Source organism: Mustela nigripes, chromosome 1 (genome assembly GCF_022355385.1).
Source record: "Mustela nigripes isolate SB6536 chromosome 1, MUSNIG.SB6536, whole genome shotgun sequence".
In the NCBI taxonomy this organism is placed as follows: domain Eukaryota; kingdom Metazoa; phylum Chordata; class Mammalia; order Carnivora; family Mustelidae; genus Mustela; species Mustela nigripes.
This window is the reverse complement of record NC_081557.1, coordinates 104,187,482-104,201,426: the sequence shown is the minus strand read 5'-3', so window position 1 is coordinate 104,201,426 and position 13,945 is coordinate 104,187,482. Positions and strand designations below refer to the sequence as shown.

The window sequence follows — 13,945 nt, the reverse complement described above, 5'->3', positions numbered from 1 at the left end:
TTTAAGATTTTATTTATTTGTCAGAGACAGAGGGAGAGCGAGCGAGCGAGTACAGGCAGACAGAGAGGCAGGCAGAAGCAGAGGGAGAAGCAGGCTCCCTGCCGAGCAAGGAGCCCGATGTGGGACTCAATCCCAGGACCCTGGGATCATGACCTGAGCCGAAGGCAGCTGCTTAACCAACTGAGCCACCCAGGCGTCCCAGTTTGCCATATTTTTCTGATTAGGTTGCAAAGGTATCTTAAATCTTCGGTCTGTTTGGTAATTTACACTTTTTTTTTTTAATATGGTACTTTTAGAAAAGCTAATCTTTAGTAAAAGCGTGTCAGCAAAATTTTAGCAAAAGGGAAAGGTGAAAGTGTTTCAGTCTCCCTTGGAACATTTACTTCAGTGCTTCTGTTTCTCTGTGGTAAAGCCAGTGTTTAGAATCTCCTTTCTTAGAAAATTACTGAACTGTTTACATTTTGCCAGACTCTCTAGTTTTCTCTAGCTTACCAACTTTCTTTGAGCCCTGAAAGCAGTTTTTTTTTTTTTTTTTTTTTAAGATTTTATTTATTCATTTGACAGAGAGAAATCACAAGTAGATGGAGAGGCAGGCAGAGAGAGAGAGAGAGAGAGGGAAGCAGGCTCTCCACTGAGCAGAGAGCCCGATGCGGGACTCGATCCCAGGACCCTGAGATCATGACCTGAGCCGAAGGCAGCGGCTTAACCCACTGAGCCACCCAGGCGCCCCCGTTTTTTTTTTTTTTTAAAGATTTCATTTATTTATTTGACAGAGATCACAAGTAGGCAGAGAGGCAGGCAGAGAGAGAGGAAGGGAAGCAGGCTCCTTGCTGAGCAGAGAGCCTGATGTGGGGCTCGATCCCAGGACCCTAGGATCACGACCTGAGCCGAAGGCAGAGGCTTAACCCACTGAGCCACCCAAGTGCCTCCCGAAAGCAGTTTTATGTGCTGTGTGTGTAGCCCCATTGAAGACGTGGGGGTAAGGCACTGCTATGCTTAGCTCTACTCTGTCCCTGAAAGGACGTTTCTTATTGAAGCAGAGAAACTGGATGAAGAGCTACCGCCCTTCCCTCTCCTTCAAGTTCACAAGGAAACGCTACCGCAGTTCTGAGACACAGGTCATCCTGGTGCTTTTTGACCCAGTTTCAGAACAAAGAAAATGAAGCAGAGTTTCCAAATTCCTTTTCATGAAGGGAAAATAACATTGATATTGAAACAGGAAAAATAATTTCTCCTGAAAGAAAATTGGAGATCAGTTTGCTTTGAATATTTGAATATGAAACTGATTTTGAATATCAGTTGCTTTGAATATTGAAGCCAAAATCCTTAAAAGAAACACTGTAAGGTAGAATCCAGTATCACCTTTGAAAAGTAACATATGAAGCAGCAATGTGGTACACACACTTGCCTTCTTCAGGAGTTCCTTCTGGATCTGTTCTCTTAGCATGCATACACACATACACACGCAGGTGTTTTTTAACAAAAACAAAAATCGTAACTGTAATACTGCTTAATGGCTCCTGCCATTTCATTTTAGAAATTTTAAACTCATAAAAGACCACATAACAGATATCCCCAGTTATTATTGTTTTAATGCCCATAATAATTTATTTTTTTAGGAATTCAACAAAATTTGCATATAGTCTTGATAATGGATTCTACAAATTTAAATTTCATCATCAACTGTGAGAGTAACCCAGCTTTGCATAAGAAATGCCAGGTCTTGTGGATGGAGGGTTGGTCAGACAGCAGCATGAGGAAAGTAAGTTTAACCTCTAAGCATGGAAATGCAAACCAGCATATTTTCTTTTTAAAGTTACAGATTTTCCTGACTTTTTTGGCGTTTGTTATATTACGTAATTGTGGCACTGAACATACATGTTTGAAAACCCCTCTTTTTCCTTTGTGCTCTTGTGTGATGTGTTTGAGAGTCGGACTTCATGTTGAAGAGTATGTTCTTAAGGACAACGGAGGTACTTACTGTACTTGAAAAATGTTATCCTTTCATTAGCTAGCCTATGCTGAAAACATCGCAGCAGTAATTTAAGCCATTTTTTTAAATTAAAAAAAAAATCAAATCTTTAAAACAAAAACTATCATTGCGGTGCTAAGTTTTGGGAGAGGGATGTGTGTGAAGTGTGAACCCTTTGTGCCATCCTAACTAGAAGCCTTTGCCATAGTTTTGTTTGAGAAATTATACTTGTCAGCTTTGTCTCTTTGAATAATACTTATATTCTCCATCATTCATTTCTTCATTCTTGTGTAGTAGGGGTACAAACTGCGGCCTATCATGAGTCAGAGGAGGAGTGTAATTTGGGATAAGAGATAAGGTTTTACAGATGAGATGATATTAAGTTAGATTGCAGCAGTTAGATAAAGGATAGGAAAAGGACACAAATCAGCTCACACAAATGAGCAGCTTCCTTAAGAAGTAATTATCGGGTCTCTAAGGTGTGTCTCTGTTCTCTGTGTTAGGGTCATAGGAGAGAAAATGCGGGCAGAAGTCCTGCCTCAGGGAGTTGACATGGTTTGGGGGGATCGATGAGAGGACAGCCTGCCTGGTGATTCGGGGGGTCAGCGGAAGCCCATTCAGCGGTTAGCGAGTGGTTTGGAGGGAGAGGAGTTGGAGACGAGGTCAGGGAAGGACGAGGTCAGCAGTCAGGATGGGGCTTGGGAGCCATTCTCAGGACTTCAGCTTTCCCTGGAAACCGGGAAGGGAGCCTTTGGAGGTTTTGACACATCGTTCTCATGTCTTAATGGGATGACTCTGGCTTCTAGGTTGCAAATAGACTCTCGAAGGCCGGGGTCACATTAGTGACAAAGCTGCTGCAGTAATCCAGCAAGGGCGAGGGATGGCGTGCATTAGGGACGGAGTGGGAGAGGCCGTAAGAAGGGGTAAGATTCGGAAGACGTTTTCCTGTAGAGACAACCGAAGCTGCTGCCAGACGGCACTAAGGTGTAAAAGGAGGGGAGGACCCTGGGGTACTGCCGAGGATGCTGGCTTCAGTCCTGAAGGATGGAGTGACTGAGCGTGGAGAACGGGGGACTGAGAAGAGCATTTTGATGGGAGGACATGAGGCTTCCAGGTGTAGACGCGTTCGTTACGCGATGTCGGACCTCCCAGCTGCAGGGCGGAGAAGGCTTCCGGATGCAGCAGTCCGGAGTGCAGGGGAAGGAAAGGTCAGGCGTCCGGGATAAAAAAGTGGGAATTGTCAGCGTAGAGGTGGTATTTTCTGTTATGAGAATGAATGATAGCCCCAAGGAATGAGCGTTGGCTGCAGGGTGCAGAGAGCCCCGGACTGCGGTCTGGACTGGGCTCTTCAAGACGCTGAGGTTGACGCGGGAAGGCGGGAACAGCAAGGGCTACGGAGAAGGGGCTGCTGTGGCGAAGCAGGAGGGAGAGCGGAGGAGCAGGAAGGCGAGCACATGCTGCATTTCGGGGGGCACACGCAAACACAGGGGGCCTGGGAGCTGTCGCCTGTCGCTGCACGGAGGAGAGGGGGAGGCTGATGAAGCAGCTTCAGTTAAGAGCTGCCACCTTGGGGTGGGTTTCAGAAACAAGGAGAAGGGCCTGGCGAGAGCGAGTGTGGTCCCCTCTCGGGAGGCGTTTTGTTGTTAAGTGGAAGAGAGAAATGGGTCAGTAGGAAAGGAGTGGGTGAAAATAATAGCTTGCTTTTTTAAGCTTCTGAGATGAGACAGACTGTTGCATGTTTTGTGCTGCTGGGAATGCTCACAAGGAGGCAGAAGTTTATGGAAGGCAGAAGCGTTGTGGAGCCATGTCCCTGCGGAGCAGACAGCGTGCGGGTCTAGTGCACACGTGAGAGGACCAGGCATGGGCCTTTGCAGTGAAGAAGGCAGAGTCCGGGGCCCGGCTCCAGCAGGGGTGCCATTGGGAAGAGTTGGACAGTCTTCTGGTTGTTTCTGTTTTCTCAGTGAAAGGAAGGTGAGGAGCTGAGAGAAAAGCCCAGGGAAGCGTCCTGAAGGGAGGAAGGAAGGCCTGCAGGGCAGTCTGCACGAGCGACAGCGGGAGGCTGCGGAGAAGGGGGCGCGAGGGCCGGGTGGCCCAAGGGTTGGCATGAGTCGGCCACCAGGCCAGTCAGCGTAGCGTGTGTGTCCCTCAGTCACCTGCACGCTCACCAGTGCAGGCCTGCCGTGGGCACTCGCTTGCCCTTGGCCCGCACTGGGGTCTGTTACTCGAGTGTGACCCCACGTGCGAGGGCCAGGGACTTGCGAGCTCTAATAGGAAGATGGCGAATGACAGCGCGGTGACGCTCAGGCTCCTAGAGCGCGGGTCTTGCTGGAGCCTGAGGGTTATTGACCTCACGAAGGGGGCGGGCTGGGCCCACCGGGATACTTGCCAGTGAGTCGGCGGAATGTGTCCAGGGGTTGTTAGTGACACGGTCTCAGGGTCCGAGCCTTTGGGGTGGGGCGGGATTGGCTGAGGAGAAGGTGGTGGGGAAGCTGACAGGAGGGAGGAGTTGAAGGAACGGAGAGGGGAGGCTGTGAATGGGAGTTACTGGAGCTCATGCGCCATTCTTACCTCTGAGGGGACCTGGAGGTAGAGGCCAGCGTGGGCCAGTCCAGCCAGGAATGCTTTGCAGACGGGGGCGTTGTTTAGGGGTAGGCCATGGTCTTGTCACCCAGCGTCACTGATGGGACTGTACGTAAGGACACGTGGACTGATACGTGAAGTTGTACGTGTGTAACATGCGCAGCGGGACATGTTGGTGTGCGCACGTCTTGTGAGACGCTTACACGGCCCGGCCGGTTGACAGAAGGACGGACTAGTTTAACCGCCTGAGCCACCCAGGCGCCCCAGGACAGACTAGTTTAAAGAAAGCAAGTTTCCTATGAAAAAATTTCTGTTGATTTGAAAGGATAAATATAAAGTATTCTCCCAGAGGCTCTAGGTTTTTGGCAAAATCAGTGAAAATGTTTAAGGAAAAAACTGTACTCTCTGGTCGTGAACCATGGTGCTCTCAAATTCTTCGTCAGTTAAGGGCCTTTTATGTGATGCTGCGTTTACTCTGGGAGATCGAGGAAATGAGTCTTTGATCCGCACGCCTGGACGTGCTGGGCTTCCTGTCACAGAAATGTCAGCGCTCTGCTACTGTAATTTTCTTCCCAGGAAACTGATAGCTTCTTTCTCTAAAACTTAAAAAAAATTTTTTTTTAGATTTTTTTATTTATTTGTTTCACAGAGAGACAGCAAGAAAGAGAGAGCACAAGTGGGGCTGGGGCAGAGGGAGCAGCAGGCTCCCCACTGAACAGGGAACCCCAATGTGGGGCTCCATCCCAAGACCCTGGGATCATGACCTGAGCAGAGTGTTAACCCACTGAGCCACCCGGGAGCCCCTGGATTATCACACTTTCCATCATCATAATGATGTGTTTATGAAACTTGGTCTTATCAGTGGTGGTGTGGCAAAATCTTAGCAGTAGCTTGACAACAGATAGTTTTTAGGATTATCAGTTATGAAATTGTTAATTAACAGTTGTGGAATTATTTTCTTTTAGTTCTTTCTTATTTAGGAAAACTCAGAATCCTTACTATCCCTTTATGCCCTGATGCCAAATAAAACTTTTTATTTTTCATATTTTATGATTTTAAATAGCATTTGTGATTATTTCCTAATTCAGTCTAAACGGATTTCCTTCATTTCACATGGTCTAGTCATTTTCAGGTGAGGTTGTCAGTCATTCGCAATCAACTGGTGGTTGATGTATGTCAAAATTTTATCTAGGAAATGATATCTCTGAAGATGCATATATTCATTATTTCTCTGAGTCTGGTAAGAAACCTAGAAGAAAAGCATTTTTTAAAAAATTCTTAATCTTGATATTGGGTTTATCTAAACTTTATCATACTGAGATGATGTTTGAAGAAATGCTCTTTCTGTTTTAGATCCCTGAAATGTTGTTCAGTGAAACAGATGGTGAAGAAAAATATAGCGACAAAAAAAGGAAAGAAGAAAAAAAAACCTCAGGTAGTATTTTGATGAAACTGACTTTGTGAAAGACTTGCCATTTTCTGATGTTACAGATTCATTAAAGGTTCACAGCGATGATAAATTTGAACAATGATAAACTAACATAAAGCTTTCTTTTAAAAAAGGTTTATTTATTTATTTGAGAGAGTAGATGGGAAGGGGCAGAGGGCGAGAGGGAGAGAATTCCCAGCAGAGTCCGTACCGAGGGCAGAGCCCAACATGGGCCTCCATCCCTGACTGACATCACGAACTGAGCAGAAACGAAGAGTCAGATGTTCAACAGACCGTGCCCCCAGGTGTCCCTAACAAAGATTTCTTTTGATGAAAACGAAACTAAAGCTATGTTTATAAACTCATGTTTATGTCATTTTATATGGGACCTAACTCCTTAACTATTGTTTACATCTAAGAAGTTAAACAATTACACTTTGCCCAGATGATTGGATGTGCTACTTGCTTGGGTGTCTTTAGCTGGAAGGCTAAACTTTTCTATTAGTTTTCACTTTTTGCTGAGATAGGTCACAGCATGCAGCTCATACATGAAAAGGTTTATGGTGCTCTTTGAGTGTGGACGTCATATTTTCTCAGCTCTACTCTGATTAGTTTTGCCAGTTCCCAGTTCGTTTTGAATGTAGTCCTTTTTAGTATCGTAGCACTTCATTAATTTGCTTATCTAATGATCCAGTCACCAGTTAGTTATTGAACTTGTTTTGCGTGAAGCATGGGGCTGGATACTGGAGGTGCCTTGGGAGCTCTAGTGTAATGGAGTGTAGCAGGAGTTGTGTTCTCTATCAACGTAAACTCTGGACCAGTGAGGTGAGCGATGGTAGGAGGTGATATGGAGTGACTCTGAGAGTGAGGGGACGTACTGGCAGTGTTACGGCAAATGGACACGGCAGATGGGGGCAGTTTGGGGAAGACCGACTAGGACGGACAAGGCACTGAGAAACCCAGCAGCTGCTTTACGGGATCTGTGAACAGCCCAACGGCTGAGACGTGGATGTGTGAGAGGTAGAGTAAGAGATGAAGGGAGGGCAGGCGGCTCTGGGAATGACAGGCCTCCCGTATCGCCCTGAGGAATTCGGGTTCTGACTTGTGGGTGATCTAAGGTCCTGGAGAGATGTTAGCAGAGATGTAGCCAGAATCTTACTGTAGAAACACGAGTGTCTGTGTCCATCCTTTTCCTCAGTTACTGGAAACTAGCGGGGTGTAGGGAGAAATCAAAGGCGATCAGAGCCCTGTGCAAGGCCACTGCAGGAATCCAAGAGGAAGGAATGGACAGGGGGTACCCAGCGGCGTTCTAGGGGGGGGGCCTGATGACCCAAAGGCTGCAGCCGTGAGGAAGGAGGACATGAGGACATTTCTCAGGGTTCTGGCTTAGAATAGCAATGAGAAGTTGCCTTTACTAACCAAGGCAGAGAATGTGAAAGAGCACGGTATGAGGCGATGAGAGGAAGCTAATGTGTTTAGTAACGGATGTGTTCATCCTGCGTGAACTGACTCTTCCTGTTTTGGTTTGGAGGTTCTGTTTTGCCCTGTGTCAAACGACAGTGGATCTGTGTTCCTTGCTTTGGTGTCTCTCTTCCACAAGCAGCTTTTGCCATGTTTGTTCCTGGATTACATGTTCTGTTATTCCAACTAACTGATGTGCTGTGACAGCCTGTAATTTTCTCTTTCTTGCAGTGATAAAAGTGTTCAGAGCAAACATGTCACAGTGGACAGACAGCACTGAAATTAAGTAACTCAAATACATTAGGAACATAGGAACTGTGAATTGATGTACCTTTATGCAAAGATGATGCCTCGTGTTTATAGTTCTGTAGATGGAAGTATCTGGTATGGAATAGAGTTGAGATGAGTTTCTCTCCTTCGTGACGGATCATGTATATATCATATCATTTTGTTTTCTCTTTCCAGTTGATCCCGATTTTCTAAAGTCATTTTTATTAATCCATGAGTCTTGTAAAGCACATGGTGCGACACCAAGCCGGTATATGACCTTCCTGCGCGTGTATTCTGCCATCAGTAGCAGCAAGAAGAACGAGCTGTTGAAAAGACAAAGTCATCTGCAGGTGCTGTATCGGTCACCTCCAGCCATTGTACTTTACAGTATCTGAGATTAGGCTTTAGAGTCACCTTTAAAATGAAATAATACCTTATAAAATAATACTTTTATCTGTTCATTCTGAACAGTTGTCTTTCTACATTTCTGTAGTTACAGAGCTTCAACTTAAATGCTGGCTTCAGAAGTTGTCTGAGAGCATGTGCTCTCTAGAGTCCTCGTGTCTCTCTGTTAGTGTCGTAAACTAGGGTCTTTCCTAACTGACCATCCTCTCACGCCTCTGTCTAATTCAGAGCAAGCCTCTAACTATACTTAGAAGGTCATTCTTTTGCTTCAGTTCTCTGTGCTGCTGTGGGTAAACTACTTAAACTTGCTGACCTGTGACTTAATGGGGTCTGTTGGGTGTGAGTGGGTTAGATGAAGAGCCAGCAGGCTGCTGTCTTCTGTGCTGGGTGCTTGGTGTGTGTTGGCTATGATGCTTTTTGCGGTTACTGTCTCTCTGAATCCTCTCACTTGTTAGGTGACCAACCCCTAACTCCTACTGCAGAGGGGGCATATTTTCCTTGCCTGGATGACTCATGGGTCGTGGGATGGGGTGCTGTAACGGCCAGCACAGGGTCCGAGGCCCACCCACGAGGCCTTTTACGTACTCAGGGAGCCTGAGAAGTGGAGAAGGTTTGCTGAGTCTTTCCTTGCATTCTGTTTTCTGTCTCAGCAGTTCAGTGGGGAAAACCCTGGTCTTGCAGCTCTCAAACATGTGCCACTTAGAGCTGTTTGTCTTCTGTGCCTCAGCTTACTGGGCACGCGGCTGAGTGAGTTGTTGCCATGACCAGCGCGGACAGCCCCAGCCCACTTGCTAACATTTGTGTGTACACGTTTTCCCTGGATTCTTTCCTTCTGAAAGATTGCCTCAATTCTTTCTCGAACATAAGAACATTCCGTTGGATGTATATATCCCCCATCTTTATCCATTTATCAAGAGAGAGTGTATAAAATACCTTTCTTTATGCCACTTTGACTGCTGCAGGCTGGTGTGTCTAAGCTGAACGAAGCTAAAGCACTTGTGGACGAGCTGAGCAGGCGAGCAGGAGGGCAGAGCGCGCTGCTGAAGACGAAGCAGGACGAGGCAGATGCCGCCCTGCAGGAGATCACCGCGTCCATGCAGGTGGGCCGCTGCCGGGGACACGTGCCCGCTGCCGCGCGAGGGTCCACGTGTCTACTCACTGGGCTTGAAGAAGTGTTCCCCGTCTGTGCTGAGTCCCACCGCCCGTGTTAGGGACTTGAGCTTTGGCGGAAAAGCAGAGTATTTGCCCATGTTTAAAATCATAGCTCTGTTCTTCTCAATTCGCCATCTGCTGACCTACCCAAACCTTATAAATACAGGAACATTTCAAGTTGGTTTGAATTTGTTGGTAAGCAGCTTTGCTTATCCTCTGCTAGTTAAGTTGGTATTAACTTTTATTTATTATTTTCTTTTCTTAAATTATCCCCTTAAGGCTTCAAAGGTTTTTTTCTCCTGTCTTTAATAATCTCAAGATTTACAAAACAAGTCTTTATTCATTTACTTACACTTTCATGGTATTTTAGTGTTCTGATTCTCTCCGCTTCTTGCCATTGCCTTTCCTTTGTCAAACCCTTCAGGGGAGAGTTCTCTGTCGGTATTCTCCACGCAGGTGCCAGTCCGCATGCCCTCCCCTGCGGCTGTGGCCACGCCTCTGTGCTGACCACCACCTCATCCGCCCCCTCATCCTCAGCCCTCCTGTGTCATCTGGGCTGCAGACTCACATCCCCAGTCATCTGCTGGGCGCGTCTTACTAGGGGTCTGTGAGCATCATGGCTGGGTCACATTCTGTGGTGTCTGCATTATATCCCTGTCTCCTTTATCTGATCATCCGCTGATGGATGCTTGGGCTGCTTCTGTAGGCCGGCTGTTGTAGATAATGCTGCTGTAACATCAGGGTGCCCGTATCCCTCTGAATTAGTGTTTTCATCTTCTTCAGGTAAATACTCAGTAATATGATTGCTGGGTCATAGGGTAGCTCTATTTTTAACTTTCTGAGGCACCTCCATGCTGTTTCCCAGAGTGGCTGCACTAGCTCGCATTCTCACCAACAGTGTAGGAGGTTCCCCTTTCTCCACAGCCTCGCCAGCACTGTTGTTCCCTGCGTTGTCGGCAACATAGCTAATTGTTCAAGACAGAATTTCCAGATTATATTAGACTTCCGTTCTCTCAGTCCTTCCTTTCACGAATCTCTCAGTTCTGTAAGTGTACCTCCTCGGTTACGTCTCAGATATGTTTCTCCATCTTCATGTCATGACTGTTAACCTTACTGCAAGTCTAATGCCTCTTTTATTTAAATTAACTTTAGTATTTAATAGACTAATGTATAAATCCCAATAGAACGAAGGGGCACAAAAACTCACAAAATAGTAAGTTTGGAAAGTTATGACTTTAAGACTTACTATTGAGGGGCACCTGGGGGGCTCCAGTGGGTTAAAGCCTCTGCCTTTGGCTCAGGTGTTGATCTCCAGGTCCTGAGATCGAGCCCCACATCAGGCTCCCAACTCATGGGGAGTCTGCCTCTCCTTCTCCCTCCGCTGCTCCCCCTGCTTGTGCTCTCTGTCATGCTTGCCTGCTCTCTCTAAATAAATAGATAATATTAAACAAAGGAGACTTATTCTTGAGCTGCAGTTATCTAGGCCGTGTGATATGGTGTCATGGTGGTCAAGCAGGTCACTGTAACATTAGGAAGTTCAGAAACAGGCTAACGTGCATTTTATTGATTTTATTCAAAATGCCAAAAAATGGGGGAAAAGACAGTCTTTTAAAAAAATGGTATTTGAATATCCACATAGGGAAAAATAAACAAGACCTTTACCTTAAACTTGAACAAAAATTAACTGAATATGGATCATAAATCTAAACGTACAGCATAAAATTAAAAACTTTGGAAGAAAACAGGAGAAATGTTTATGATGCTGGGTGAAACAAAGAGTTTATAGTTGGAACACCAAAATAGGAGAAGAAAAAAAGTTGATGAAATTGGACCATGTCGAAATTAAAAACTTCTCTGTGAAATACGTTCTGAAGAAAATTAAAAAGCAAGTCACAGACTGGGAGAAATTTACAAAACAAAAATCTGATAACTGACTTGCATCCAGAATATACAGAAACCATTAGAACACAACAATAAAACAAAAAGTCTAATTTTAAAAAGGGCAACAGATTTGAAGGTGCCCGTGGGATAGAGGACATAGGAAGGGTCAGTAAGTGCTCGAAGAGATGCTCGACATGGTCAGTCATCCAGAAGCACGATCCCTTCCTTCCAGACATAGAATGTGCTGCTCTGTTTCCTTCCAGCTTCTCTTGTCGTAATGGGAACACTCCACGCTCCGTTTTGTTCCAGTGCTTTGCAGGTCATCGTTTTCTTTTTTCTGTCTCAAGACTTTGTGGAAGTTGTTGTTCTGCAGGTGACGCGATCTGCCGTGGCTTAGGTTTACTTCTGTTCACTGTGTTGGACACGTGTGGCTTCTCCCCCGGGACTCTTCCCTCCCCGTTCCCAGGAAGGCTCCCTGCCGTGTGGGGTCGGGACTTCCCTCCCTCCATGTCTCTGTCTTCCCTCTCCAGGATGCTCAGTACTTGGACTGTGGGCTTCCCCTTCTGCATCTCTAATGTTCCTATGCTTCCTCAACTTTGTCCTCCTCTTTTTGCTCTACTTCCTTTAAAAATTGCCCGTTTTCTAATTCTTCTCATGGGTGTTTCATTCCTGCTGTGATGGTATCTCTCAGGAGGGTCATTAGCTTCACACGTCCCTTTTGTCGGTCTCTTTCATTGATGCATTAGGCCTTGGGGGATACTTGCTGGGATCTTCTGTTTCCCAGCTGTGTTTTCTTGGGTATTTTTCATACTTGATTGTTTTATTCTTATTCACAAGAGAAGCTTTCTTTGTAAGTTTGGTCATCTTCACTGGAGATCTGAGGGTTCTCAGGGACTGTGAGCTTTACAGGAGGGTTGTCTAGACTGACTCAAATAACAGAATCAGGATTTCCCCTGATATGCCTGAAGAGTTCCATTGGCACCTGGGAAACTCCCCAAAGTGGCAACATTTCCAGATACGTGATGGTTACGCACAGACTCAAGTGTTTCTAGGATTTTATCGAGTACCTGACCTGGTCAGCAATGTAATAGAAAGTCAAGTGTAATTTTCATGCTGTAAAACTTGAGCATCACTTTTTCCTCAAGGTATTTTGGGAACAATACAAATATTTATGTAAAGCAGACAGCCATTTTTATTATTAAAAATACCTGTCACATACTTACCTCTGGAGTAATTTGAGATAGGAAACCCGCGAAGTCTGTGAGAAGGGTGATGTTGTCTACGAAAGGAGGCCGTTGAGCAGTGTGTGCACCCGGTGAGCCGTGGGCCGTGGTCACACGGGGATGGCTGGGCCGCTCTCTGGTCGGGCCGCTTGCAGATGGGTTTTCTACAACTGTAACTAGTGGTATTGTCTAGCTGAGATGCAGGAGAGTGGCCATGTATCTTGTAAGTCAGCAATTTTGCTTAGTTATAAGAAGCAGACATTTTGGTTCATCATTTTATTTCGAAGTCCAGTCTGGAGAGACAGCTAAATGTAAAACCGTGTGAACTTCCAAAGCTTGTAGCTCCGGGTTTGTGACATAAGGAAAGTACAAATTCAATACCATGAAATCTCGAGGAGGGGTAACTTCCAGTTGGTGGAGCAGGTTAAGAAAAGAAGCAGCATGTGAGCTGGGCCCTTGAGGGAGTGTCCATGTGCGGTGGAGAACGGGAGCGCCCACCTGAGGGCGCTGGTGGGGACTGGAAGGTGGGCAGCCGAGCACCTATGGGCCTGCTGGGCAAGGGGGCTGACAGGGAGACTGCAGAGGGGCGGGCCAGGGCCCTGATTCTCGACTTTGGCTCCAGATTGAAACCACCTTCGTCTTTAGATATTTCTGGGCCCTCACTGCACCCAGATGAACTATTTTAATATATTTTGGCAACAGAGCACCAGGGGTTGGTGTTGAAGCTCCCCGAGTGATTAGAATGTAGCTGAGAACCGTTGTGAGGGCTCTTGAACAGTTTCCTCACAAAATTTCCTCTCTGGTTTTTCAGTAAGCATCGACAAACCAGATGGAATCAGGCACAATCATCATCTTTATGTATGCGGGATTCTGGATGTTTGCACGGCCAAAAACACCTGGCACCAGTATATAATTTAGTGTTGGACTCTGTACTGGTTTTTGTTGATTTATTTACCATCGTATTATTTGTCACAATTTCAACTTTTGTCTACAGTAAAGTATGGAAACACAAAGTTTTAATATTCTCTAGTCTCTCAGGATTGTTAGTCTTTGCTGTTAGAATTATAGAAGATTTTATTTTCAATTTTTTCATGTATGAGATGAGCATAGTAGTACTAACATCTGGATCATTCATTGCAAGTGTTACATGTGTCTTAGGATAATTTTCTCAGTTCTGCAATTCTGAGTTGCTTGATTTTTATATAAAAGCATTTATTGCTTTGCTCTTCAGAAAAATTAACAACAAATAAAGCGTTGAAACTTCCTGATAATAAATGTATAGTAAATTATAGCATTCATTTCCCAGGCATTTTAGAAACTCTCATGTCAATTAACATTAGAAAAATATTTAATAGAAAATGTTATTTTAAGATAACATATTTTTGATATAATGCTTTAAAATACTGAGTGCATGAAAATTAATTGGAATGCCATTTAAATATTCCCATAGGATGCTAGTGAGCAAAAGACAGAGCTTGAAAGACTGAAGCACAAAATTGCCGAAGAAGTTGTTAAAATTGAAGAAAGAAAAAACAAAATTGACGATGAATTAAAAGAAGTGCAGGTGAGCTC

General features: G+C 45.3%; 1 protein-coding gene across 6 annotated transcripts in view; it reads left to right on the top strand.

Moving 5' to 3' along the window:
- The window catches only part of DYNC2H1 (dynein cytoplasmic 2 heavy chain 1), a 256,601-nt gene that overhangs the window by 79,291 nt on the left and 163,365 nt on the right, over window positions 1–13,945 (top strand). For all 6 annotated transcript variants that reach the window (XM_059418474.1, XM_059418477.1, XM_059418470.1 and 3 more), the window contains exons 52-56: window positions 1,620–1,762; window positions 5,906–5,987; window positions 7,908–8,062; window positions 9,080–9,217; window positions 13,824–13,937. In XM_059418474.1, coding sequence (XP_059274457.1) covers window positions 1,620–1,762; window positions 5,906–5,987; window positions 7,908–8,062; window positions 9,080–9,217; window positions 13,824–13,937 — 632 coding nt within the window. The remainder of the gene's footprint in view (window positions 1–1,619; window positions 1,763–5,905; window positions 5,988–7,907; window positions 8,063–9,079; window positions 9,218–13,823; window positions 13,938–13,945) is intronic.